The sequence below is a fragment of the Misgurnus anguillicaudatus genome, chromosome 21, assembly GCF_027580225.2.
Source record: "Misgurnus anguillicaudatus chromosome 21, ASM2758022v2, whole genome shotgun sequence".
Classification (NCBI taxonomy): domain Eukaryota; kingdom Metazoa; phylum Chordata; class Actinopteri; order Cypriniformes; family Cobitidae; genus Misgurnus; species Misgurnus anguillicaudatus.
The window spans coordinates 48,435,716-48,460,660 of NC_073357.2; the positions used below are offsets into that span (position 1 = coordinate 48,435,716).

Consider the following 24,945-nt stretch of genomic DNA (forward strand, 5'->3'; position numbering starts at 1 on the left):
TCTGTCAAAGAAAATATATCGCCTGGCAGTGAACTTTGAGCTTTATTATTTTACACGTATTATTTATGCTATTATAGCAACACACTAACTATGGTTTAAAAAATGGGATCAGAACGTGACCTTAAGTTTATCTATCATATAGGCTACCTACACAAGATTACAGTAACAATTTGTACATTGAAATGCTTTATGAGACTGAGGTATCGTACAATGCAAATAACAGAATAAAATAGTAATTTAAGAGAAGATACTTAAAATATAGTATATGCTATAGAAATGTGTATATGTGATCGTACTTTGTGTCTGCAAGTTATGTCTTTAAAGTGTAGACTTTTATTTGTCCACATAAAAATAGACAACTTTCAAGCAGTACAAGTTTCAATTAAATCTGAATCTCATGCCAACCAGGGGACCATGAACATTTACTGCTAAGAGGAAACATTGCGGACAATTTCAGTGGTTTGCATCGAGCTCCCGAAATTCCCCGCCTCCTCTCTCCCTCTCTCTCTCTCTCTTTACTCAGAACAGATTGTTGCTCGATCTGATATATCACAGACGCACAAAGGTTTGATTCACATCCTCTTAATACGTTGCAAGTCCAGTCAGTTGTATAAGCTCCTGCGGGGATCAAGTTGGCTGGATAGATCCATTTCTCCTCCATTGACAGTTATTTTTTATCTTGCATTATTTATTTTCTGTGCACCACTGCAGCTTCGGAGGAAACCACACAACTCATCTTACAGTCGCTTTCGCGTTGGGAATTCAGTGCGTAATGGTGATTGCCAGTGGCCTCTGACTATCCAAATCTGTTTCTTTCCACCCTACCTGGATTTAAAACCCAAAATGCAGCTCGTTTTGTATCTATCAGTACTGTTTTGTTTAAAATACGTGGTCGCGGATATTAAAGAACTAGACTCAAATGTCGCGGAAACGAAACTCAAATGTCCGGAGCGCTGCGATGTGAGCAAGTGTCCGAGTCCGAGCTGTCCGAGCGGTTATGTTCCCGACCGCTGCAACTGCTGTCTGGTGTGCGCTCAGGGCGAGGGCGAACCCTGCGGGCGCAAGGATGATCTGCCCTGCGGGGACGGGCTGGAGTGCAAGCATCCGTCTGGAAAGAGACTGTCTAAAGGTGTGTGTCAGTGCAGGTACAGCAGTAAAGTGTGCGGCAGTGATGGGAACACATACGGTAACATCTGCCAGTTGAAAGCAGTCAGAAGAAAAGCACAGCAGCAGGGTCTGCCCGGAGTCACCAACTTACACAAAGGACCCTGTAAAACCAATCAAGGTATGCTATTTGTGAATTCAATAGATTGTATGTTGAAAAGTAGAATATATTCAACATGCAGAACAATGTTTAGGTTAATATTTTAGGTTTACATTTTAAAATCATTTAAAGGTGCAGTGTAATTTTTAGAAGGATCTCTTGACAGAAATGCAAAATCATATACAAAACTATATTATCAGGGGTTTATAAAGACCTTTCATAATGAATGTTTTGTGTTTATTACCTTAGAACGAGACCTTTTTATGTACATACAAAGAGGGTCCCCTTACATGGAAGTCGTCATTTTGTGCCGCCATTTTTCTACAGAAGCCCTTACGGACTATTTTTTTACTTAGTTGTCTACGACAATGACATGTTTGTCTGGCGGCAGCTACCGTAGCTTCTCTATGTGTTTCAAAAGCAAGGGGTGAGCATTGGACTAAGCTGTTGTTTGTAATTCGCAACCTCACCGCTAGATGCTGCTAATATTTACACACTGCACCTTTAACAAGAAACAATTTTGTATGTGTTTATACACTGTAAAAAATACTTTGCTGCCTTAAAATTACAAGTCATTTCAACTTACTCTTATTTATCTTGACTAGAGGTGAGTTGTTATAACTACAGGTGAAAATTAAGTTATAAAATTAATTTCTCTATTTTATAAGTTGTGACAACTCATCTCTGTTGACATGACTTGTAAATCTGAGTTGATTTAACAAAAAATTTAAGGGAGAAAAGTATTTTTTACAGTGTACATTTAAAGTTATATACAGTATACACACACATGATGAGTTACTGAAACTTCAGCTGAAACCTCGAAAGGCTGCTTGATAAAATGCCAAGACCACATTTTTTGCATATTCAAGGCAAAGTGTGACTTTGAAGATGCTACATCTAGTTTTTTTTGTCACAACACCATTCCCATATTTAACTTATACGTTCATTATTATATAATTTTGATGAGTTTATTCTGCAATGTCAAAAAAAAAACTTCAGAGTAAGTGGCTCTAAACTTTAAAATATAGTGTATGCAGTATGTGACCCTGTCTGTGAAATCCAGGCAAAATTTTCATAATCTAGTTATTTAGGATCATCAAAGTTTGTATCTTAATCCCTGATTTCACAATGATTTCAATCATTGACATGACATCATCAAAATTAAAGATATCAATGTCATAATTTACAGATTTTTCTTTAAGTATATGACAATGTTATAAATGTTGTGACAACCTGTGACAGCTTTTGTGCCATTTTTTGTAAGTCAGCAGTTGAAGTGCAGGCGCACTCCAATAGCAACACCACATGAACTCTAATCATATAATCCTAAACAGACATTTTGAACAGTTGACCTCTGACCTTAAACTTGACATACAAATGGCCTGTCCAGATTTCTCATCCACAGACATGTAAGAGGAAACAGAACCACTTTGTGCTCTGTAGATCAGCCACGATTTCCTGTGGTGCCCTTTTGTGCTTATCTTGGACAGGCCCTTATTACCAACACCCTATCTTGTATCATTAAAAGAAACTGGCTCTTGATCAGCAATACAATGTTATTTTTGAGGAAGAGGGAGGAGTCAGCAATTGGAAATGGTACCACCTCTCTGGAGATCTGCTATCTGTAAGAGGTGACCACAAACTGGCTTCTGGCGGAGAGAAATTAGGTGTAACAAAAGCAATGACCTGGTCAGAAATCCCCAAGAAGCAAATTCGGAAAGTCAGAGTGGGCAAGGACATTTCCGTTGACTCTGTCTGTGCTTGATAGCGTTCCTCAACACAAAAATAATAAAGCCAGGTTTAAAGTATGCTCATTTCCCAGCTCCCCTAGCATTAAACATTAGAATTTTACTGTTTTGGAATCCATTCAGCTGATCTCTGGGTCTGGCGCTAGCACTTTTAGCATATTTTAGCACAGTCCATTGAATCTGATTAGACCATTAGCATCGCACAAAAAAAATAACCAAAGAGTTGCAACATTTTTCCAATTTAAAACTTGACTCTTCTGTAGTTACACTGTGTACTAAGACTGACGGGAAATTAAACGTTGAGATTTTCTAGGCAGATATGGCTAGGAACTACACTCTCATTTTGGCGTAATAATCAAAAACTTTGCTGCTGTAACATGGCTGCAGCAGGCGTAGTAATATTACGCACTGCCCGAAAATAGTCCCCTGCCATTGAAAGTTACTAAGGGGACTATTTCAGCTCTTGCGTAATATCATTCCAGCTCCTGCAGCCATGTTACAGCAGCAAAGTCCTTGATTATTACACCAGAATGAGAATTTAGTTTCTAGCCATATCGACCTAGAAAATACCAACTTTTAATTTTCTGTCGGTATTAGTACACAATGTAATTACAGAAGAGTCAAATGCTAATGACCTTACTCAGTCAATATTAAAGATATCAAGGTTATCTTCTCACAGAATGTTCTTTACATTATGGGGCTGTTTCCCAGACAGGGCTTATCCCAGTCCCAGACTAAAATGCATGTTTGAGCTCCCATCATTTATAAATATGTTGGACTGACATATCTTAACATATATCAGTACTTTAGTTTTGTCTCAAGATGCACACCACTGACACCAGTATTGTTTTTGGTAAGCTATGTTTGTAAGAACTACTTAAATGTCCTAATATAACCAAGACCTATTAACCTAAACCCTGTTTGGGAAACCGCCTATGGGATTATGTACAAAACAGTACTTTAGCTGGGTTTCTTAGAATTGCTCACATGTCTTTCATTTTATTATTACACTTAATAATAGGAAAACACAAAACATCACAAATTTTATATAAAGTAACCTAATATCTAACTAAGAGAAGCTGCTTTGCAGTTTTCCACCAGACTGTATGATCAGCTGCTCCTTATGTGTCTGGTCTGCTCATCACTCCAGGCTGGAAAATACGAATGCAAGGAAACTATTGTGAGCGTGTTTAGACAGTCATCTCTGCTTTATGCCTGACTGAATTTGGTAGCATTTCTTAGTGCGATCCCTGTTATTGTCAGAATGAATTTGCAAAGATTTCAAGTGGAATGAGAGTGACTTCATGAAATATGATTACAGCTCTGTGATGCATCCATACTGGAATGTGTTTTTTTGTGGGCCGTTTCATTTAAATAATAATTAACAGTGACGTGTGATTTATTATATGCTTGCTGTGATCCCTTAAAGCTTCAAAATGACACTGCAAAAATTACTTTCTTACTTATTATTTTTGTTTTCCAGTATAAATATCTAAAAAAATAACAATTAAGATGCATTTTCTTACACCATTGGCAGATTTTTTTGATTGTTTTAAGCACTAATTCACTTACATTTGATATTTTTTGTCTAAAATCTAGACTTTTTTCTTAGTTAATTTTGCTCATCAAGAAAATACATCTTGATTTAAGAATCTATGTACTAAAAACAAGACAAAAATACTGAGAAATAATTTTTTTGCAGTGTACAAGTTAAAATTTTTATACTAGCCATATCTGCCTAGAAAATCGCAGCTTTTAATTTTCTGTCTGTCTTAGTACACAATGTAACTACAGAAGAGTCAAGTTTTAAATAGGAAAAATATCAAACCACTTGGGGTTTTTATTTAGCGTGATGCTAATGGTCTAGTCAGATTCAATGGATTATGCTAAGCTATGCTAAGGGTGCTGGCGCAGACCCGGAGATCAGCTGAATGGATTCCAAAACTGTAAAAATCAAATGTTTAACTCTAGGGGAGCTGGAAAATGAGCATATTTTCAAAAAAGTGGAATGTCCCTTTAAAAACACAATAAGTATCGAGCTGTAAAATTTATGTAGACATAAAATTATCTGCATTTGATGAGAAATCTGATGAGATTTGATTTGTAAATTTGATGTGAACTATTTGAGTTAACATTGAAATATTAATAATGTTGTTGATAACTGCACTGTTAGACTTTTTATTGTATATATGCGGTAACTCACTGGCAACATTACAGTAACTGTAGATGTTATTTACAGTATGATGCCTTTACCGCAGTTCCATTTTACAGTATAATACCCTTACTGTAACCTAGTTTTAAAAAAATATTGCCTTGAAGGGGATTCAAACCCAGGTCACCCATGTCGTAGGTCCGTAACACTACCACGGTGCTACAGAGTCACTTGATGAAAGTTACTCGCTACACTCCCCAAGTAGCCTCTTCTGTCAATCTCCCGACACTCCGAGGAGCGAAATCTTGAGGTCAAATTCAAATCTGACGATCAAGCATTTATCCATAATCCCTTAATTGTTTCTATCTACAATTCTCAATAAATTATTTACACTGCTGAAAAACAATTCACATTTTGAAAATTGTTTCACTGCTAAAAGCATAACAAATAAAATGTATTTCATTTCATAGATATATTTTATTTTTCCATTTTATATTCTTTTATAACACTATTTTATTCAACTACAGTAGCACTACTGCTGTTGTTTTACAACACATAATTCAAAACATACAGTAAATCACTGTAAATTAAATGTTAATACCCATAATGCAATGCATCTTACAGTAATGAACTGGAAAAGAAAATGATGGTATTTTACTGGGCATTTTGTGGTAAGTAACTGTAGAAATTACAGTTAAGTCTAACAGTGTGAATATTACTTCTGATTGCAGACTGGGCAAATCTAAGCTCATTTTGAAACATTGTTGAGATCTCTACTAAAACCTAACATATGGAGACATTTGTACACTTTCTCTGAGAGTGTTGAGATATTAAAGAGATCACCACATCTGTGGTGTTTCTTTCTAATGGGCATACATACCAAAAAGGCAAGCCAATGCATGTCAGGTTGGTGATGCTTTGAACCGTATCAGAAATGCAATTCATTCGCTGACGCCAAAACTAATGACAACACTGGAATAATAAAAAACAGACAGATTTGCTGACTGCAAGAGAGACAGATAACCATTCAGAGAGTTCACTAAAGAAGAACGAAAGAGGTACTGGAGGCATTTTAGGTTCATAGGACAATCAGGGAGTGCACAGAGGTTGTGTGCCAATACGGTCACAGGAAACAGCAGTTCATTTAAAGGAAAAACCACCCAGAAAATAACATAACTTCACCTATTAAACACAGCATCTCTCCAATCTCTTTCACACACTGCATAGGCACACATTGTATACTCAACACAAACGCACGCAAGCGTAAAAACCACCTACTGATTTTAGACCCAATTATAGACCAACATTTCCTGTGTTTAAAAAAAGACTTTTCTACAACTATCATCATTCCGTGCCATCTGGGTCTACAGGAAAGTATTTAAACATGCCATGCGTGCTAATGATGTGTTCCTGGAGCGCTTGTAATGCCAAGGTCATGGGCCGGATTCCCAGACAGCACACATACTTATATTTACGCTACAGTGAAGATGATGGTCAAAAAATAGTGCCTAGATATCACTGTGGCAGTACCCTTTAAAGAGGTCCCAATATGTTCCTTTTTACTAATATGCACTCTTTTGTACCAGTATGCACTTCTGAGGTACTAATATGAACTATTTAGGTGCAAAGGTGTACTTTTTGAAAGGGTCCCATTGCAGTGGCAGCTAGGGACAATTTTTTTCTATCAAGACAGTAGTTATATATGAAAACGCAATGCGTGTAGGAATAAAGCTGTCGAATAAAGCTGTCATAAAGTAACATAAGCGATTCTTTCTGCTAGTATAGGTCCCACACATCCCAGCAGCCCAAGGTACAAATTCAACTTCATTGCTGACGTGGTAGAGAAGATCGCCCCTGCTGTGGTGCACATTGAGCTGTTCCTCAAGTAAGTCCGACACCAAAAACGCAAACACAGCCTTCTGTACAAAACTGAAATGTGAGGAAATGAGGAAGGTGCTTTGTAAACACAGCTGTGTAAGAGCCGCTGCTGTCTGTATGTGAACTTTATTTTGTCACTTCTGCCCCCAGCCACCCCCTCTTTGGCCGGACAGTTCAACTGTCGAGCGGATCAGGCTTTGTTATGTCTGAGACGGGGCTCATTGTCACCAATGCCCATGTGGTGTCCAGCACCACGCCCGTTTCGGGTCACCAGAGACTCAAAGTACAGATGCGTGATGGAGACGTGTACGAGGCCACTATCAAAGACATCGACAAGAAGTCAGACATCGCCACTATCAAAATCAACCCACATGTAAGATAAACAATCCTTTAAAAACTTTATAACATAAAGGGGACTACTGTTGTATAATTGATTACCTCCTTCCACCCCGTTTGCATAAAAAGTTGTCTGTTTTATTACTGGGTCACTCTGCAGACCTGCGACCGGGGGAGTTTGTGGTGGCCATCGGGAGTCCTTTTGCACTGCAGAACACAGTGACTACAGGAATTGTCAGCACAGCACAGAGAGATGGGAAAGAACTGGGCCTCCGTGACTCAGACATGGACTACATCCAGACCGACGCTATCATTAACGTAAGACACGGAGCACAACAACAGATGTTAGGAATCTTACTAGTTGTTATTCTGACCTCAAGATAACAGCTGAAATTCATTTTTGACGTCACTTTGGTGTCAATTTTGTTCTTGTTGTTTTACATTTATTCATTTTGCAGATGCTTTTATCGAAAGTGACTCATAAATGAGACAGCACGTTTTGTCCATATTACGCACATTTTGGATATGTGGTTTTAAATTTGTGTCAGAAGTATGAATGCATTTTTAAAGCATTCACTGAGAGAGAATTAAAGTACTTAAAATCAGAATTAATCGTTTCAAATTCAAAACTTTTAACTTAAACATTTTATATTTACCTTTGCATGCATTGCATCTTTAGTTTTGGTAATGCTTTTTTAACTGAACAGGATTTATGATTTGAGTTTCCACTTTTACAAGAAAAGGGTCACATTTATTTCGACGTTTAGCAGATGCATTTATCCAAAGCTGTAGTGGACATTACGTTTTCTCTTATATCTCTCATGTTATGCGGCTGTTGTTCCTGAAAGTGGACATTTGGCTTTTTTTTATTATATCACATGTGACTGGGTATGACCTTGCCAACCTACTTATTTTGTCTTTTCAAAATGATTGCAATTTCAACAACCACATTTTATGAAATTCTAAGAATAAAATTAAATTCATAAAAAAGTAAAACGTTCTGTTTTCCGTGTCATAAAATTAAAAACAAAAATAATAATTTGCTACCATCCCAACAGTTAAAGGGATAGTTCACCCCCCAAAAAACCGTCATATCGTTCCAAACTCGTAAGACCTCCGTTCATCTTCGGAACACAGTTTAAGATGTTTTATATTTAGTCCGAGAGCTTGTTGACCCTTCTTGAAAATCTATGTGCGGAATACTGTATAAGTGTCCATGTCCAGAAAGGCAACAAAAACATCATCAAAGCAGTCCACGCGACGTAGGTCAGATAGAATGTGTTGAAGCATCGAAAACACACTTTTGTCCAAAAATAAAAAAAATTACGACTTTATTCAGCATTGTCTTCTCTTCCGCGTCTCGCATGCGGACTGAAGTCATGTGACTGCAGTGACACGGCTGACGTGTTATCTTGTTCCCCCCCAGCTGTTTGTTTTTTTTGTGCGCCCAGGCTTCATTTACAGTCTGAGGGAGACGCACGGTGTAAGTTTGAAAAAAAAACTTTGCAAACTATCTGAGGCTAACACGTCACCATAAAGTGTTTTGTCTTAGGTTCCAATGTAATCTCACAGCAAATCGTCATTTGGTTTCACTCCTGTGACATTAGAGTTAGAGGTTTTTGTACGATTCACTTCATACGAATAAATCAATTTGCAAAATATGCACATATTCCCATCGGATCAGGCTGGGTTGGAATGAAGTTTTTCACAACTTATGTTCTATTTAACACTTTTGGCTTCTTAGATAAATAAAATAATAATGTAAAAAAATGTAATAATTAAAAAAAATGAAAAATTTAACACCAATTATTAATGTAATTTGATTTTCTTTCTTTTCTCAGTATGGGAACTCAGGTGGACCACTTGTTAATTTGGTAATTATTTTATCCATCTCTGACATAAGATGTAATACTGAAACATATGGATTTTGTATTTGATAGTTCTTCATTTATCTTCTATAAGGATGGAGAGGTGATTGGTATCAACACCCTGAAGGTGGCTGCAGGAATCTCCTTTGCCATTCCTTCGGACAGAATCACCCGCTTCTTAAATGATTCCCTGGGAAAACAGAACAAAGGTACATAGAGCACACTCCTAAACATAAAGGTGCTACTTCAACATGATGCCATAGAAGAATCATATAATCACTCACATAAAGGATTATAAGGAACACCATACTAATACTGTGTTTGACCCCCTTTCATTTTCAGAACTGCCTTAATTCTTTGTGGCATTGATTCAACAAGGTGCTAAAAGCATTCTTTAGAAATGTTGGCCCATATTGATAGGATAGCATTTTGCAGTTGATGGAGATTTGTGGGATGCACATCCAGGGCACGAAGCTCCCATTCCACCACATCCCAAAGATGCTCTATTGGGTTGAGATCTGGTGACTGTGGGGGGCATTTTAGTACAGTTAACTCATTGTCATGTTCAAGAAACCAATTTGAAATGATTCAAGCTTTGTGACATGGTGCATTATCCTGCTGGAAGTAACCATCAGAGGATGGGTACATGGGGGTCATAAAGAGATGGAGCATCAGAAACAATGCTCAGGGGCCTAAAGTGTGCCAAGAAAACATCCCCCACACAATTACACCACTACCACCAGCCTGCACAGTGGTAACAAGACATGATGTTCTCATTCTGTTTATGCCAAATTCTGACTCTACCATCTGAATGTCTCAACAGAAATTGAGACTCATCAGACCAGGCAACATTTTTACAGTCTTCAACTGTCCAATTTTGGTGAACTCGTGCAAATTGTAGCCTCTTATTCCTATTTGTAGTGGAGATGAGTGGTACCCGGTGAAGTCTTCTGCTGTTGTAGCCCATCCACCTCAAGGTTTTGCGTGTTGTGGCTTCACATATGCTTTGCTGCATACCTCGGTTGTAATGAGTGGTTGTTTCAGTCAAAGGCATTTTCGCCCACAGGACTGCCGCATACTGGATGTTTTTCCTTTTCACACCATTCTTTGTAAACCCTAGAACTGGTTGTGCGTGAAAATCCCAGTAACTGAGCAGATTTTAAAATACTCAGACCGGCCGTCTGGCTCCAACAAGCATGCCAAGCTTAAAATTGCTTAAACCACCTTTCTTTCCCATTCTGACATTCAGTTTGGAGTTCAGGAGATTGTCTTGACCAGAACCACACCCCTAAATGCATTGAAGCATGTGATTGGTTGATTAGATAATTGCATTAATGAGAAATTGAACAGGTGTTCCTAATAATCCTTAAGGTGAGTGAAGATCCCCAAAGAACCATTCTTCAAAGTTCATATAAGAACAGTTGAAGAGCTCAAATGCAAAACTGGCATTTCTGAATAGCATGAGGCCGGGATTAAGTGGATTTGAAAATAAAGTATTTGATGAACGTATATACGTCAATGTAATGATAACGTGCCGTGAGAATTCGGTTAAAATCATCATTATTTCATTTTTGACGGAGGTGGCGTTCAACGGCTTTGTATTTGTGCTCCTCAATTTCTTTCTTACCTTTTTATATAAACTTTTTTCCTCTACAGAAAGGTTCTTCGGATTTTAATGGTTCTTTATGGAACCATGCAACCAAAACAGCTCTTCTATGGCATCGTGTACCACCTTGATTTAGTTGTGTTCACAGTCTAAACTTTCTGATACTAAACATATATGCTTTGTTCTCACGGGATTGAATGTGTTAACCCAAGTGTCATGTTTCAGAGGCGAGATCAGTGAAGAAACGATTCATTGGGATTCGAATGCTCACCATCACAGAAGGGTGAGTGTCCTTCTCTACAATCTACAGATTAACACACAATATGCATCCATGTGCCACTAAGACATTGTGTGTGTGTGTGTGTACGTTACTCTGTCTGTCTCTTCCAGGCTCGTGGAAGAGCTGAGACAGCAGAATCCAGATTTTCCTGATGTCAGCAGTGGGATCTATGTTCATGAAGTGGTTCCTCACTCCCCAGCTCAAAAGTAAGCATCCGCCAAACCAGATGGTTTGCAGGCTTTAATTATGGCTGTGCTGCTGGATCTCTCAGCAGAGCAGTTTATCTCAGTCTGGGTCCTGTTCACACTGAAGATCATAACTGAGATCAAAGACATTAAATGTTAACAGTTAAAATGAACAGTAAATAGGATTAATAACTGGTGTTAAAGTTAAAGGGACACTCTAATGTTGTTACAAACCTGTTTAAATGCATTTCTTCTTATTAACTCAAAGGAAGATATTTTAAGCAAAGTTTGTAAGCAAACCGATCAGAAGCCCCATTGACTTCCATAGTATAATTTTTCCTACTATGTACTATGTCCATATGACTTCCAGAGGGGGCATCAAAGACGGTGACATCATAGTTAAGTTGAATGGAGAGCCGCTGATGAGCACCAGTGACCTGAAGGAAGCGCTCAATGAAGACATGACCCTGCTGCTGGAGGTGCGGCGAGGCAACGACGACCTGCTCTTCAACATTGAGCCCGATGTTATCATGGAGTGATGCCATCCTTCACTCAGAATGTAAATCATCAAAGACGACATTGGTTTTCTCATTCATGACCAAGGAGATGTGAAATGGTGCATCCTAATAAGTAACAACTTTTACAAGCAGAGAGAAAGCAAACAGTCATGTTAAATCTTTGCAAAGAAAGTTTATATGAATAGCACTATCTCTCATTCAAGCACGTTGAATGATTTAGCTGGCAAATATGGAAACTTGCAGTACTGTATTTTGTAAAGATGACAAAGCTGGTGAGATTTGTGAAGTTTCTGCTTTTGTGCCAGAAATGGTCAATCCACAATGAACGATATTTCATCAAATTAAATGTACGTTTTTATATGACTATCATAAAAACTGAAAACTTGTAAATGAATATGAGGACTGAAATATGTGTCGATCCTCTTCCTCAACCTACATGCTGAATCTGCGTTGAGGCACCAGTGGCATGAATTCATTGCTGTGCAAGGATCTGTTATGTTTTATATTATTAAGAGTGACATTTTTTACTTTTTTTGTGTACCACCTCGTTTGATTATCTGTTGACAATCAATTTGTATGCTTTTTTTTAAAGGAGATTTCTTTGTTAAATGCGATTTAATGATTGTGGATATACACATTTTTATACATTCTTATATTTTGTTACTCTTCAGTTGGATTTTAAAATAAACTTGAAAAAATCACAGTGGCTGAAAAGAGCTCAATGTCTAAGGCCCTGTTTACACCTGGGGCCCATTTATAAAATGCTGCGTAGAAACCATCCAACATTTTATCTTACGATCATTTATCAAAAATGCGTACGTGTGTTACATAAACAGAACTTGCGCAAAGAAAATGCGCGTACCACTTTCTTTCAGATGTGAAATTTATAAATCGCAAATGATCTTGAACTTGTGTGCAGCTGAGCGGTTTCAGACCTCCGCCTTTAAACGATGCCTATGTCACTAACATATAAAAGAGCGCTTCTGAATGTTTAAACCCAATTTCAAGCAGCAAGAATGGCTCATATTGCCAAAAACCTGCAGCGATCGGACGAGCAAAACTGCGTACGTCTGCTCAGACCCTGAGGTGGCACTAAGCACTTTTCCACGTTTTTATAAATATGGGCTTTGCTGTGGATTTTTGCGTACGCACACTTTACGATCAAATCTGTGCGTACGCACGCTTTATAAATGAGGCCCCTGGTGCTAAGATGCGTTGTTGAAAACGCATTCAACCGAATTTGGTCGAATGTTTTTGAACAGCCTGTAAAGACCACCTACCTATTTACCTAATGTGTAATGTACAACCACAATCAGTCCTGACCTCTAGCTTGAACCACCAGTGTTCGGCGTGGCCTATAGGCTATCATTGATAAAATAAAAGCGGCTGTTCTCCGCCTCTTTCATTTTTGTTTCATTATGTGAGCGTGTGAAAGTTGCGCAAGCTTATTTCATCATGCAAAGCGCATCTTAATACCAGTTGTAAACAAGCTCTAAGTTGTGTCTTAGTTGTCTTCAAGGGGTCACACATCGGACAAGAAGCGCTGCGTCGTGTCTAGGACAACTCGGAGGTATCGTACACCAGAAGTGCACATTAAATAGCGCAAGCTTTGTTAGATGGCATCTACTTCAAAATACAAAATATGCGTTAGCAGCCAATGTTAATAGCTAACGACGATATGGGACAAATATGATGGTATTTAATGTTAAACTATGTGAGTGGCGCAACAGGGATTTGAGCAGTGTCCTGAGTCACAGCGGACAGTCACCGCCAGGCGCTGCCGGTGTGCGTACATTCAAAGATAATAATGTGTTCTGTTTTTAGATTTATGGCGATGCGCTTCTCGTCCGGTGTGCGACCCCCTTTAGAGTCTTCATATTAGAGTCAAGTTTATTTTGCTTAATGAGGGGAAAAGGGGCTAAGTGATTCAATATTATAGTCATTATTTGGGTTATAAATACACATGGATGATATACTTCTCAGTATTTTCCAGTAGCCTACACAAAGCTTTTTCTCCAGTCCTCAAAGTCTGGACAGGACCTGGTTCAAAAAATCCAGACATGACACATGGGTGCATATTTTAAAAGCACTTGGTGATCTTTCCAAAGACAATCCATCTTATTCCTTTTTCTGTTTTTTTTTACGTGTCCTACCAAAATTTGTGCATTTTCCTGTGGTGTCAGTATCATTATCTAAAAAGAATGTTGGGTTACTTTTTAAAATGGATTAAAACAAACTAGCATTTTGGCATAGATTACATTAAATGACACTATTACACTGTAAAAAAATACTTTGCTGCCTTTTTTGTTAAATCAACTCAGATTTACAAGTCATGTCAACAGAGATGAGTCGTCACAACTTATAAAATTAAGTTGACTTTTCCTTAACTATATTTTATAAGTTATAACAACTCACATGTAGTTATAACAACTCATCTCTAGTCAAGATAAATGATAGTAAGTTGAAATGACTTGTAAATCCGAGTTGATTCAACAAAAAAAATGTAAGGCAGCAAAGTATTTTTTACAGTGTACGTTTGCTTTATATAAGGATAATTCTTAACATTATTGTTGTATGTAGAGTCAAAGTAATTCATTTAGTTTTAAGCTTTGGTTTGAAGTGTGCACAGTAGGTTTTTCAATCCAACGTTGGGCCAAAAATGGGCCAACCCATTGAGTTGTAATTGTAAACTATTCTGGATTGTTTTAATGAATTTGTTTAATCTAAAAAAAAAAATGTTAATTTAAACCCAACATCTGGAGTTGTCCCTTTCTGACCCAACCCTGGGTTGAAAATAACCTAGCGTTTTTAATAAAAGTCAATTCAAACAGTCAATAAACATTAAGAAAAAGTTTAATAAATGTTAATAAAAGTTGCCATACATGCCAAAGTCTTAGAAAAAGACATTAAATGATCCAAACTGTGTGTATAGTGGAACATACTGTATGTTGAAACCCAAAATATGCCCACATTAAATATTGGCAAACTGACTAAATTTCCTCCACTCCTGACTAGCCTACAATTTTGTGTTTTCTGAGATGAATCAGGAAATCTATATATACACCGTAGAAATGCAGTCATGTTGTGGTCTAACCAAAGTTCTGCTTTTGGTGCATTTTTTCCATTTCATCCTACTTCTTAATAACCAAAGTATTCAAAGTCACCACTTGTACCACACATGCCACGTGTAGACCAACACAAGCTAAACACATTCTTTTCTTCAGATTGTGATTGAAAGGGTCAGATAAAATCATGCTCCGCCCAAAACCCTAATTTAGATCCTAAACTCCACCATAGTACTTTGGTCACCTCTGCAGACCCAACAACTAAACAAAGTACAAAAAACCTTAAATAAAGTCAGCCTGTTTGAAAAGGCAGCCAAAATGGGTTAAAATATATTACCGGGTCACGTGGAAGTTAAGAAAAAACACAGATCTATGATACAAAGGTGTGTTGTGCAGCCAATTAGCTACATCAAAATATTTTTACTTTGCTTACGAACCTTATTAAAAAGTGGCAAAAGTTATACAGTACCTCCTATAAATATAATGTTGCAATTTGAACTAAGCAAAATAAGTATTACAGCTACATACTGTGTACAATATTTGTTCATCTGTTGTAGTGCTATCTTTTTAATTTTTCTCTACCCACGACTATCAATCTAATTTAATTTTGATTAAAAACCACAAAGAAATAAAAACTTTTGTATTACAAATATAATTTATGAACTAATATAAGTAAATTGTCACATAAAGCAGAGCGTTATTGACTTGTACTACAAGATCTAAACCACATGATGTGACTATGGATGAAAATTAATGTTGAGTCAGATAAACAATCACATAAAATTATGGCGACAGATGACTGGTTGTGTTTGGAGTCGGGATATTACCGGACTGTTGTGGATGAAGTCCTATGCCAAGTGGCTGAACTTGGAACGGATCTTGCTCTGTACAAGTAGGGTAAACAAAGACGAGGCGTGAAAAAGTAAAATAAACAAAGATGTGTTACACAGGGTGTGTGTGTGCTCTAATAATAATCAACTACAGTTTCAAGTGTGGCCATTGGGTTACACAGAGAAAATATGTTTAAAATACTGTGAAAATAGGTTTGATTCGCCATAACAATGCCTTTGGCCAAAATAATAAGGGGGGATTCCTAAAGTAGCCACAGGGCAATAGGTTTGTGTGTGTGTGTGTGTGTGTGTGTGTGTGTGTAACAGTGGCATGATCCTCCTCCTGAACATAAACACAAACCTAATACTGAAGTGCACACTTATGCAAGGACAATCTTTTGAGTCCTCGTGTAAATGTGTGGAATGCAGAAGGATTCACTAAACACTTTCTATACCATACAGAAAAGACAAAGACACAGAGCAACAAACAGCAATATAAAGACAACTAAGAACGGGTGAATGCATGTAAGAGGAAAAGCAGGTCAAAGTGTCTGTGTAAAGTCATTTCAGAGAATTGTTTCTAAACACATTACAAAGACTGTGAACTATGTAGTATTGAATTAAGGGGCACTTCACATTTTGAATCTTTTGGATTATTTGGACAGGAATAAAACAGTGGTTCGATGACGCACTGGAGCCACCGAGCCTGGCCCCGCCCCTACAACAATCGCGAACATCCGTGGAAAAGTAGAAAAGACAGCTTTCCTGTGAGTGGGCGTGGTTTTAGCACATGGACACGCCCCTAGCATTTGAGAGCAGACAATTTTGCTTATTTTTATGGATTTTCATAACTTATTTTATTTACTTGCCATTTTTATCATTCAAATTTGGCTGGGTGGTTAATTAAAAAAAATTCCACGGTGTGACAAACTTAGAACACATATTAAATCACTTTACAGAACTTAAAGGAGTAGCCCACTTTAAAGATGGGGTCCATCAGTGTTGGGAAAGTTCACTTTCTACATGAACTAGTTCAGTTCACCATTCACAAATTTTAAAATGAACTAGTTTAGTTCATAGTCATATTTCAAAATTTTGAACTAGTTCACAGTTCCAAAAATGAACTTATTTATAGTATTATTTATTACTATTTATTAATTTATATTATTATTTTTTAAAACTTATTGCCATTATAGTCTATATAGAACCACAGACAGCAATGATTTTATCAGTTTTAACACTGAAGCTGAATGCGTCAGATTTCCTCTTCATATCCAACTTTAAATCCTTATCCAACCAGGGTTTACATTAGCATTGACTGTCTTTTATTTTTGTATTTGCTTGCACATACCTTGAAAGGCTAGCCGGGTGCTTCAAAGGGTCGCAATCTGGGCGAGAAGCACTGCGAGGCGGCGCGTGTAGGACAACTCACAGGTATTGCACACCGCACGTGCACGTTAAATAGCCTGAACTTAGAGTCTATTTCAAGATCCAGAATATGCGTTGGCGGCCTATGTTAATTGTTAACGGTTTAGGACAAATATTATGTTATTTAATGTTAAACACTATGAGTGGCACGGCAGGGAGTCCAGAGTCAGTGTTGTTTTGATGACGCATGCAGCCGCGAAACACTGACTGGTGGCGTGTTGCCAAATTGGGTGTTTTTACTCTACATATTAAGGCCTGTTTACAGTGTGTTTTAGCCAGGTTTTCGGCTAAAACTATAGGAATCTGGCACCCTATTGAAAGACATTAAACTGAGAGAGCGTTCGTTCACAACACCAGAATGAACGAGTTCATAAGAAGTTCATCAGGCAGTAATACAGTACGTTCAGTTCACGTTCGCCCAAAATATGAACGAGTTCATGAACTTTCGTTCAATGAACTCGTTCAGGCACAACACTGGGGTCCACTGACTATTAACAGTAGGAAAAAAATACTAAGGTAAGTCAATGGGCCCCATCTATAAAGTGGACTACTACTTTAAATTTCAAAACTCAACCCACTATTGTAAAGACGGTTTCAGCAGTAACAACATAAACAAACAGCTTTCATTCCAGTAAACTCTGCTAAGAATCAATAAAAAAATAGTCCTTTTAGAGTAGTTTATTTCTGATAACAAACAAAATTAACAAAAATCCTTGTTAAAATCATGGCTAAAGCATATCAAAAACTACACTGAGCTAATGTAACTGTGTAAAATGTGCACTATATAAATCATACAATGTTAAAGGGACAATCCACTTTTTTTGAAAATATGGTCATTTTCCAGCTCTCCTAGAGTTAAACATTTGATTCTTATCGTTTTGTAATCCATTCAGCCGATCTCACTTTTAGCACAGCTTAGCATAATCCATTGAATCTGATTAGACCATTAGCATTGCGCTTAAAACCAAACAAAGAGTTTTAATATTTTTCCTATTTAAAACTTGACTCTTTTTTGTAGTTACATTGTGACCGCCAGAAAATTAAAAGTTGTGAGTTTCTAGGCACATATTGCTAGAAACTATACTTGAAATAATCAAAGACTTGCTGCCGTACCATGGCTGCAGGAGGCGCAATGATATTACACAGTGTCTGAAAATAGTCCTCTGGAGAAAAAAGTAACCAAGGAGACTATTTTCAGGCACTGTGTAATATCATTGCACCTGAACGGATTCCAAAACGGAAAAATCAAAATGTTTTACTCTAGGGGAGCTGGAAAATAAGCATATTTTAAAAAAATGTGGAGTGTCCCTTTAACTACAGACCGGCAGACAAACCCCTCTTCACATAGCAGTGATGATCGCCGTCTCCCCTCATCTTTAGGAAACCAAAACATTTGTTATTTTCGACAAAGTATTTGTTTCAGTATTAGTTCAGTTTAGCCACTAGCCAGACTATTAAATAGGGTCCGGAAGTTAATTTCCATCCAGACAGCGACAACGAGCATGCATCCGATGAAACCAGGGCTGCGTCCGAAAACTCTAAATTGCTGCCTCCTGAGGCAGCTTTCCATGGCAGGAAGGCATCAAGGCGTGTCCGAACTCAATGTTAGGTTTACTTTCTGTCTCCTGAGATACCTATGCGTGGGGCGTACAATGAGAATGTGATTGGTCGATCTGGTCGAGTTCGAAAAAATAAAATGGCGGCCAAGGAAGCGACTGGAGCACAAATTTAGTGTAAATAAAGCTAGATTTTCACTTTTTACACCTTTTAATTGCATTTCTAGCAAGGAATTAGTATTGTAGTTTTCAAATATGTGATTAGTTATCACAAAGGCGCTCTCTGTTTATATTTCAAACACGCTGCCTTTGAAGTGTGTCCGAAAGTCTTTCTCTAAGCTGCCTTGCCTCCGAAGTCATTTCCTCATGAGGCAACGAGTCACTGCCTTGAGTTTTCGGACGCAGCCCAGATATCCCTACACAATTTACACAGAGTCAGACAGCACCTTGAAATACTTTTCTTTGTTAAACCTTGTTATTTATCTAAATCCTCTACAGGGCTTATTTCAAGATCAACAATTACATTCCTCTATGTCAATTTAGCATTGCATACTTTGGTCAAGGGCAACATTGGAATAGCCTCGCATCCCTATGAACTATTAACTTATCACTATATCATACCAACACAACTCAACAGCTGCAGAAATGAAACCAGTGATGCATAAAAAAAAAACTAGCTGAATTACTCAGTAGCACATCAATCTCACACCCCAGCATCACTCATTAAGTGTAAACAGTATTGTTGATTATAACGGGAGATCTGCAGTTTTGTTGTGTTAAATCACACATTGTAGCACGCTTGTTGTGTAGACCCAGTGTTAATCATTCCCACCTGTATTCACCAAGCACTTTAACTTCACCCAAAACCATGAGACGAGATTAACATCTGTGTTGAGTGTGTCGCTGCATCGCACAATAATCCTGAAATGGGGAAAAGCTTTCTCTGTATAACAGTAATACACAGTTTAGTACGGTATGAATCTGATCTTTAGACTATTAAACAGCAGTGTCATTTGTAGACAGTCAACATTCACTTCAACATGGGGTATTTTAATGATTAAAATTTATTTGGATAAAAAGTTATTATTGTAAAAACATTAGGATACAGAAGGATTTACACTTAAAATCATTTACCCTCCATCAAAATGTCATTGTGCAACATCATACATATTTTAATTCATTTTTTACTGGGTTCCCACACCTTTGTTAACTTCAAATTCAAGGACCTTTCAAGGACTTTCCAGGTCAAAAACCCTGAAATTCAAGGACTAAATGTGGGGACGCATTTCAAGTGAGAGCAAGGTTACATGATGTTACCTTTTAAGATACATTGTTACAGTTCCCTTTCTAGGGAACTTGCGCTGCGTCACTGCGGTGACACTTTGGGGACACTTCCAGGGATAAGTGCGTCTGAATGTGTCTATCAAATTCAACCAATGGTGAGGCTTAACGACAAAGACAGGGTGACGCGGGAGCCAGGAAGTATATCGCTATCTGAAATATTTCCAAAGACGGAATTACAGGGATGCAGGAAGTATGGCAAGGGAGACGCAGCGTCTCGTTCCCTTTTTAGGTAACAACAGTTACATACGTAACCCGAGACGTTTTCATGTGTCAAACACAAATATGTAAAAAACATTTTGGTATGAATCAACATTTGCATGCAGAAGATATAAGCATTTAAAGTGAACAGTTTAGCACGTGTGATGAAATTTTATGATATTCTCCTACACTACACAGGGAATAATATGGATTTTTTTCCAGAAAACTTGTTGCATAAAATAGATTCAATGACCTGTATCTATGCATGTATTATTTTCAAAAACTTCCCAGGGCCTTGAATTATTTCCCCCAGATTCACAAACTTTCAAGGATTTCAAGGACCCGTGGGAACCCTGTTTTTAGTATTGTTAATTCAATGCAAAAATCAACATGATAAAAAATAAACCACAATTACGATAACAAATGAACATTTATATTATGAGGTGCAATACTGCTAAGATGTGTTACTGATTTTTGAAGGGGTGGTTTCCCGGACAGAGATTAGTTTAAGCCAGGACTAGTTCTTAGTTTAATTATAAAATATAATTCGTTTTAACAAACATGCCTTGCTAAAAACATTACTTGTGTTGCATTTTGAGGCAAAACACAGGGCAGTGGTGTATTTTTAGATATGTCAGTGCAAGATGTTTTCAGTTTGGACAGCTCTTACATTTATTTTCGTCTAGGAGTCTAATCCTTGTCCAGGAAACCGCTCCGAAGACTTGCAACAATAATTAAACTGTTTCATGTTTATACACAAAATCACATGTATTTAGTGTCGAATCAAATATATGGGTTTATATATTGAGCACACTGAAAAGTGCTATAAATTTTATTTTGATGCGTGGTTGATAAATTTAATCCACTTAATGTTGAATTAGGGGAGAACCGGGGCGAAAGTATAATGCGGGGCAAAACAAAGCGATTTTCTCAGAGCCCTGACTACATTTGCAGGTCCAGAAAGCTTTTTTTGAGCATGAAAAGTAAATTACTGAAGCTGTTTTGTGTTTCTGGTTTCATGTGTTAAGGTACTGATCAATATCACATCTTGAGTTTTTCAAAATAAAAGTAAATTTGTGTTTAAATGTCAGGAGGTCCTTTCAGAACAAATTGACACTTGCAACTTTTGTCCCCCTGCTAATACCATTGCATTATGTTAAGAATTAATATTTAATTTAATTTTCATATTGTTCATACGGCTCTAAAAATGTTGTATTCTCAACAGCAATTCAAGTTTGTACTGTACTGTTGCTTTTGAAACATTTGATAAAACTAAAATTAAAAATTAAAATGGAATTTAATTATTTTTTTGCAAAGATATGGGCAAAATATGTTTGCAGTTACATATTACCAAAGTCATAGCCAGGTATATTTAATAAAAACAAGTGTAACAAATCTACTTTGCACTGTTGAGTTACTTTTATCCAAGCGGCAGGGTCGAAATGAACAATGTGTAACTTGTGTTAAAAGTGAAATTATACTGAAGTTTTTCTAAAAATGTCATTGGTATTGTTAGACCACACTTGTGAGTTATTGACCATAGAAAAAAATATATCTCTGTCTAAAACACTACCTTTAAAAATGACGTTTTTCTAAAAAAAGTAATTTTGCCCCCGCTCTCCCCTACACATTTAAAACGGAAATGCAAATTTCTTTTTAATACAGTTTAGATTAGCTTGACAGGCACCGAGACAAACAAAGATCTGCAATGGTTCTCCAGTGCTAGGGGTTACAGCTTGGCTCGGAGCGATCCAACTACAGGTTTGTCTGAACAAAACTCAGCCCACCATGATGGCCGTTCCAGAACATTCTTGCCCTGCATGACTGCGGACCACAGGTTTTTGTAAAGCTGCAAGAAAAAAAAAGATTATAAATCTCAAAGAACAAAAGTCATTACCTACACAACACTGGAGTTTCTGGACCAAAATCGTGTAAATATACATGTGACTTATTATCAGGAATACCTCTGAAATCATAAAAGTCAAACCTTTAACAGTATCACAGATTTTTTTTATAAATCAGACATTGTTTTATCAGAACCTCAGATGAGTCAGAGAAGTTACTTCCAGTAAACGTCTGCTCAAATATAAACATTCACAAGTGTCTAACCCAGCAGGGGAACGAGTGAAAAGGTCTTTGTGTCAGTGGGGTGTGTGTGAAGAACAGCATGTGACTGTTCTGTCTGGCCCCTTAATTGAGATTTTAAATAAAAGCCCTGTTTGTTTGCTTAGAAATTTATGATCTGCCAGAAAAGACATCAACAGTGTTGAGAGAATATGCTTAAACAATTTCAAGAATGAGTCAGTGACCAAAAAGTTGAGTTTTACTGTAAAAGGGATGCATTTCTCACCATATTAACCTTGCCCTGAAGGATTGCTAATTAAAATGGTTTTGTTTTAATTAACTAGTCTGCTTTAGGGATTTAGTTTATAGCATCACCCAAATGCCTGAAAATTTATGTTTTTATAGGCAATGTGCAGTGTTTTTGCTTATGGTGACACATTGACTTTAATATTTTCCTGTAAACATTGCATCATCAGTATCATGACCAACTTATTTAATAGAGTAATACAACTGTTTACAGAAACATACGTCTGTTTAGAAAATACTTTCTCACCTTTTTTATCTTTAAAAAATGTAAATAGTACTTATAAAATGGTTAGTTACAGTCCTTAAATCTGATTGGTTAATAGCTGTATTGTATTTACGATAAAACACGGCTATGACCAGATATCAGAAAAATATTAGTCTATATTAGATGAGGGGAACATGCATGCCTTATGGATGTGACAGAAAAATGAGAAAAGTTTTTGGAAACAACATAGTTTGTAAGGAATTCTGTGAAATAAAACGCATTAACCAGAAGAATAATATGCAACAAAAATGGAGAAGGGACAGATCTTCAACGAACATTTAATATTTATCTGATATTAACTCTTTCAATGGCAGGTCATTGAAAGAGTTAACTCGTCAATGGCGGGTTAATGAAAAGTTTTTCTGGCAATTCGTATTTCCACTATTATCCACCATTATCTTTCCCCGCCGTTGACAAGTTAACTCAAAAATCAATAAAAAGTTTTTACGGCAATCCGTATTTCCACTATTATAAACCAGATGGCGCTCTTACTCAACTTATACAAGGGGCAAAAAAGGTCCATTGTTTCCATGCTAGACTTGCATCGTGAATTTGTGGGCGTTTCTGGGAGGTTTTAGTACATACCACGTCAACTTTTTCCAAATTGCAAAAACCACCTCATGCGAGCGTAAAAACATTTTAGCGATATATGGTTACTTTTGCGAAATTGGCGAGTTTCCATTGGTTCAATTTCAATTCAAAGGGTAATGGAAACGCAGCTAATGTTATGGACATGACGTTTCTTCATTATGGACATGAGAATTTTAAAATTTGCAATTACTTACCTATGAAATAAAACACTTTTAAAAACTTTAACAGAGACTTTGCATGGGTATTTAAATAAACAAATATTGACATCTGAGATATCAGTACGATAAAAACTTTGGGTAAAACTATACTTTTTTTCAGCAAAAAAGCGGCTTTTAGTGATTTTACTTCATGAAAACGTTGCGTTAAAACATTTTTTGCTCTAATATTTATACTGCATGGTAACCATTTTATAAAAGCAGTACAGTAGAAGCTAGTCTTATATCGTGTATAAGTCATCACTGAAGGGATCTGCATTGCTTCGTCCCTAACAACAACTTATTTACGATACAGCAGAGTAGGGCTGCAACTAACGATTATTTTAATAATCGATTAATCTGTCGATTATTTTTTCGATTAATCGATGAATCGGATAAAAAAACAAAAAACAAGAAAAGCATTCATTTCCAACCCCTTATTCAAAACGGAACAAAAATCTTTAGAAATTACACAAACATGTTGCTCCTTGAACATACCTGAGCTGTTACAATAATAATAAAATAAAATAAAAATGGACTAACACAAAAAATGCACATGTATGCTTTACATCTGCCAAATATATAGACTTTTTATGATGCATTTCCCATCAAGAAGCCTCTCTTGATGGGATCAAAAAGATAGTAAATGAGTACACTCTTAGAAATAAAGGTACAAAAGTTGTCACTGGACAGTACTCTTTCAAAAAGGTACACCTTTGTACCCAAAAAGTGCATATTAGTACTTCAAAAGTACATATTGGCAGTTCAAAGATACATATTTGTACCTAAATGGTACATATTAGGACTTTTTATAAAGGGTACTGCCCCAGTGACAGCTTTGTACCTTTATATTTGACTTCATGTGTTTTCTCTGATCAGATAGCTAACTCATTTGTTAAAACTGTTCTATTTACATTTGGCCACATACATGCGTCTTGTCAAAACGGAAAATGCTTCTTCTACTCCCGCGCAAAATGCAAATACACCATTTATTACTTCGCTTTAAAAAATGTAAGACGATGTTTATGTAACAAAAGGCGGCACTTACTGAATGTTGGGCCGGGCACGCGCGTCTACTTGCTTGGCAGTCGGCATGAGCTGGAGCGCGCAGGAAAGAGCAGCAGGAGAGTGATGGCACGATGATTTTACGTACAGGTCCATGACGGGGAAAAGCGTTCATACAACTCCCTCTCAAGGTTTTATTTCATTGTTTAATATCAGTGGAGTTTGTCATTGGAGTTTTTTATTCGTTCTAGAAACTTTTTTACC

The 24,945-nt window shown here is 37.1% G+C and overlaps 2 protein-coding genes across 2 annotated transcripts in view; one reads left to right on the top strand and one right to left on the bottom strand.

Annotated features, from left to right (window-relative positions):
• The first annotated feature begins 534 nt into the window (after positions 1-534).
• htra3b (HtrA serine peptidase 3b) lies at positions 535-13,157 on the top strand. Its single transcript, XM_073859305.1, has 9 exons — positions 535-1,285; positions 6,950-7,049; positions 7,193-7,412; positions 7,499-7,696; positions 9,220-9,252; positions 9,341-9,455; positions 11,078-11,135; positions 11,243-11,338; positions 11,688-13,157. The coding sequence occupies exons 1-9, from the start codon at positions 844-846 to the stop codon at positions 11,854-11,856; spliced, it is 1,431 nt and encodes a 476-aa protein (XP_073715406.1). The 5' UTR covers positions 535-843; the 3' UTR covers positions 11,857-13,157.
• A 6,603-nt stretch (positions 13,158-19,760) lies between these two features.
• The window catches only part of acox3 (acyl-CoA oxidase 3, pristanoyl), a 28,493-nt gene continuing 23,308 nt past the window's right edge, over positions 19,761-24,945 (bottom strand). Inside the window, exon 18 of the mRNA XM_073859306.1 lies at positions 19,761-22,105. Coding sequence (XP_073715407.1) covers positions 21,986-22,105 — 120 coding nt within the window. The 3' untranslated portion in view covers positions 19,761-21,985. The remainder of the gene's footprint in view (positions 22,106-24,945) is intronic.

Bases quoted from the DNA above. Each gene is read 5' to 3' on its own strand.
- htra3b (XM_073859305.1), top strand. From the start codon at position 844: ATGCAGCTCGTTTTGTATCTATCAGTACTGTTTTGTTTAAAATACGTG. The intron at 7,050-7,192 runs GTAAGTCCGACA...TTCTGCCCCCAG, and splicing joins CACATTGAGCTGTTCCTCAA to CCACCCCCTCTTTGGCCGGA. The intron at 9,456-11,077 runs GTACATAGAGCA...GTCATGTTTCAG, and splicing joins CCTGGGAAAACAGAACAAAG to AGGCGAGATCAGTGAAGAAA.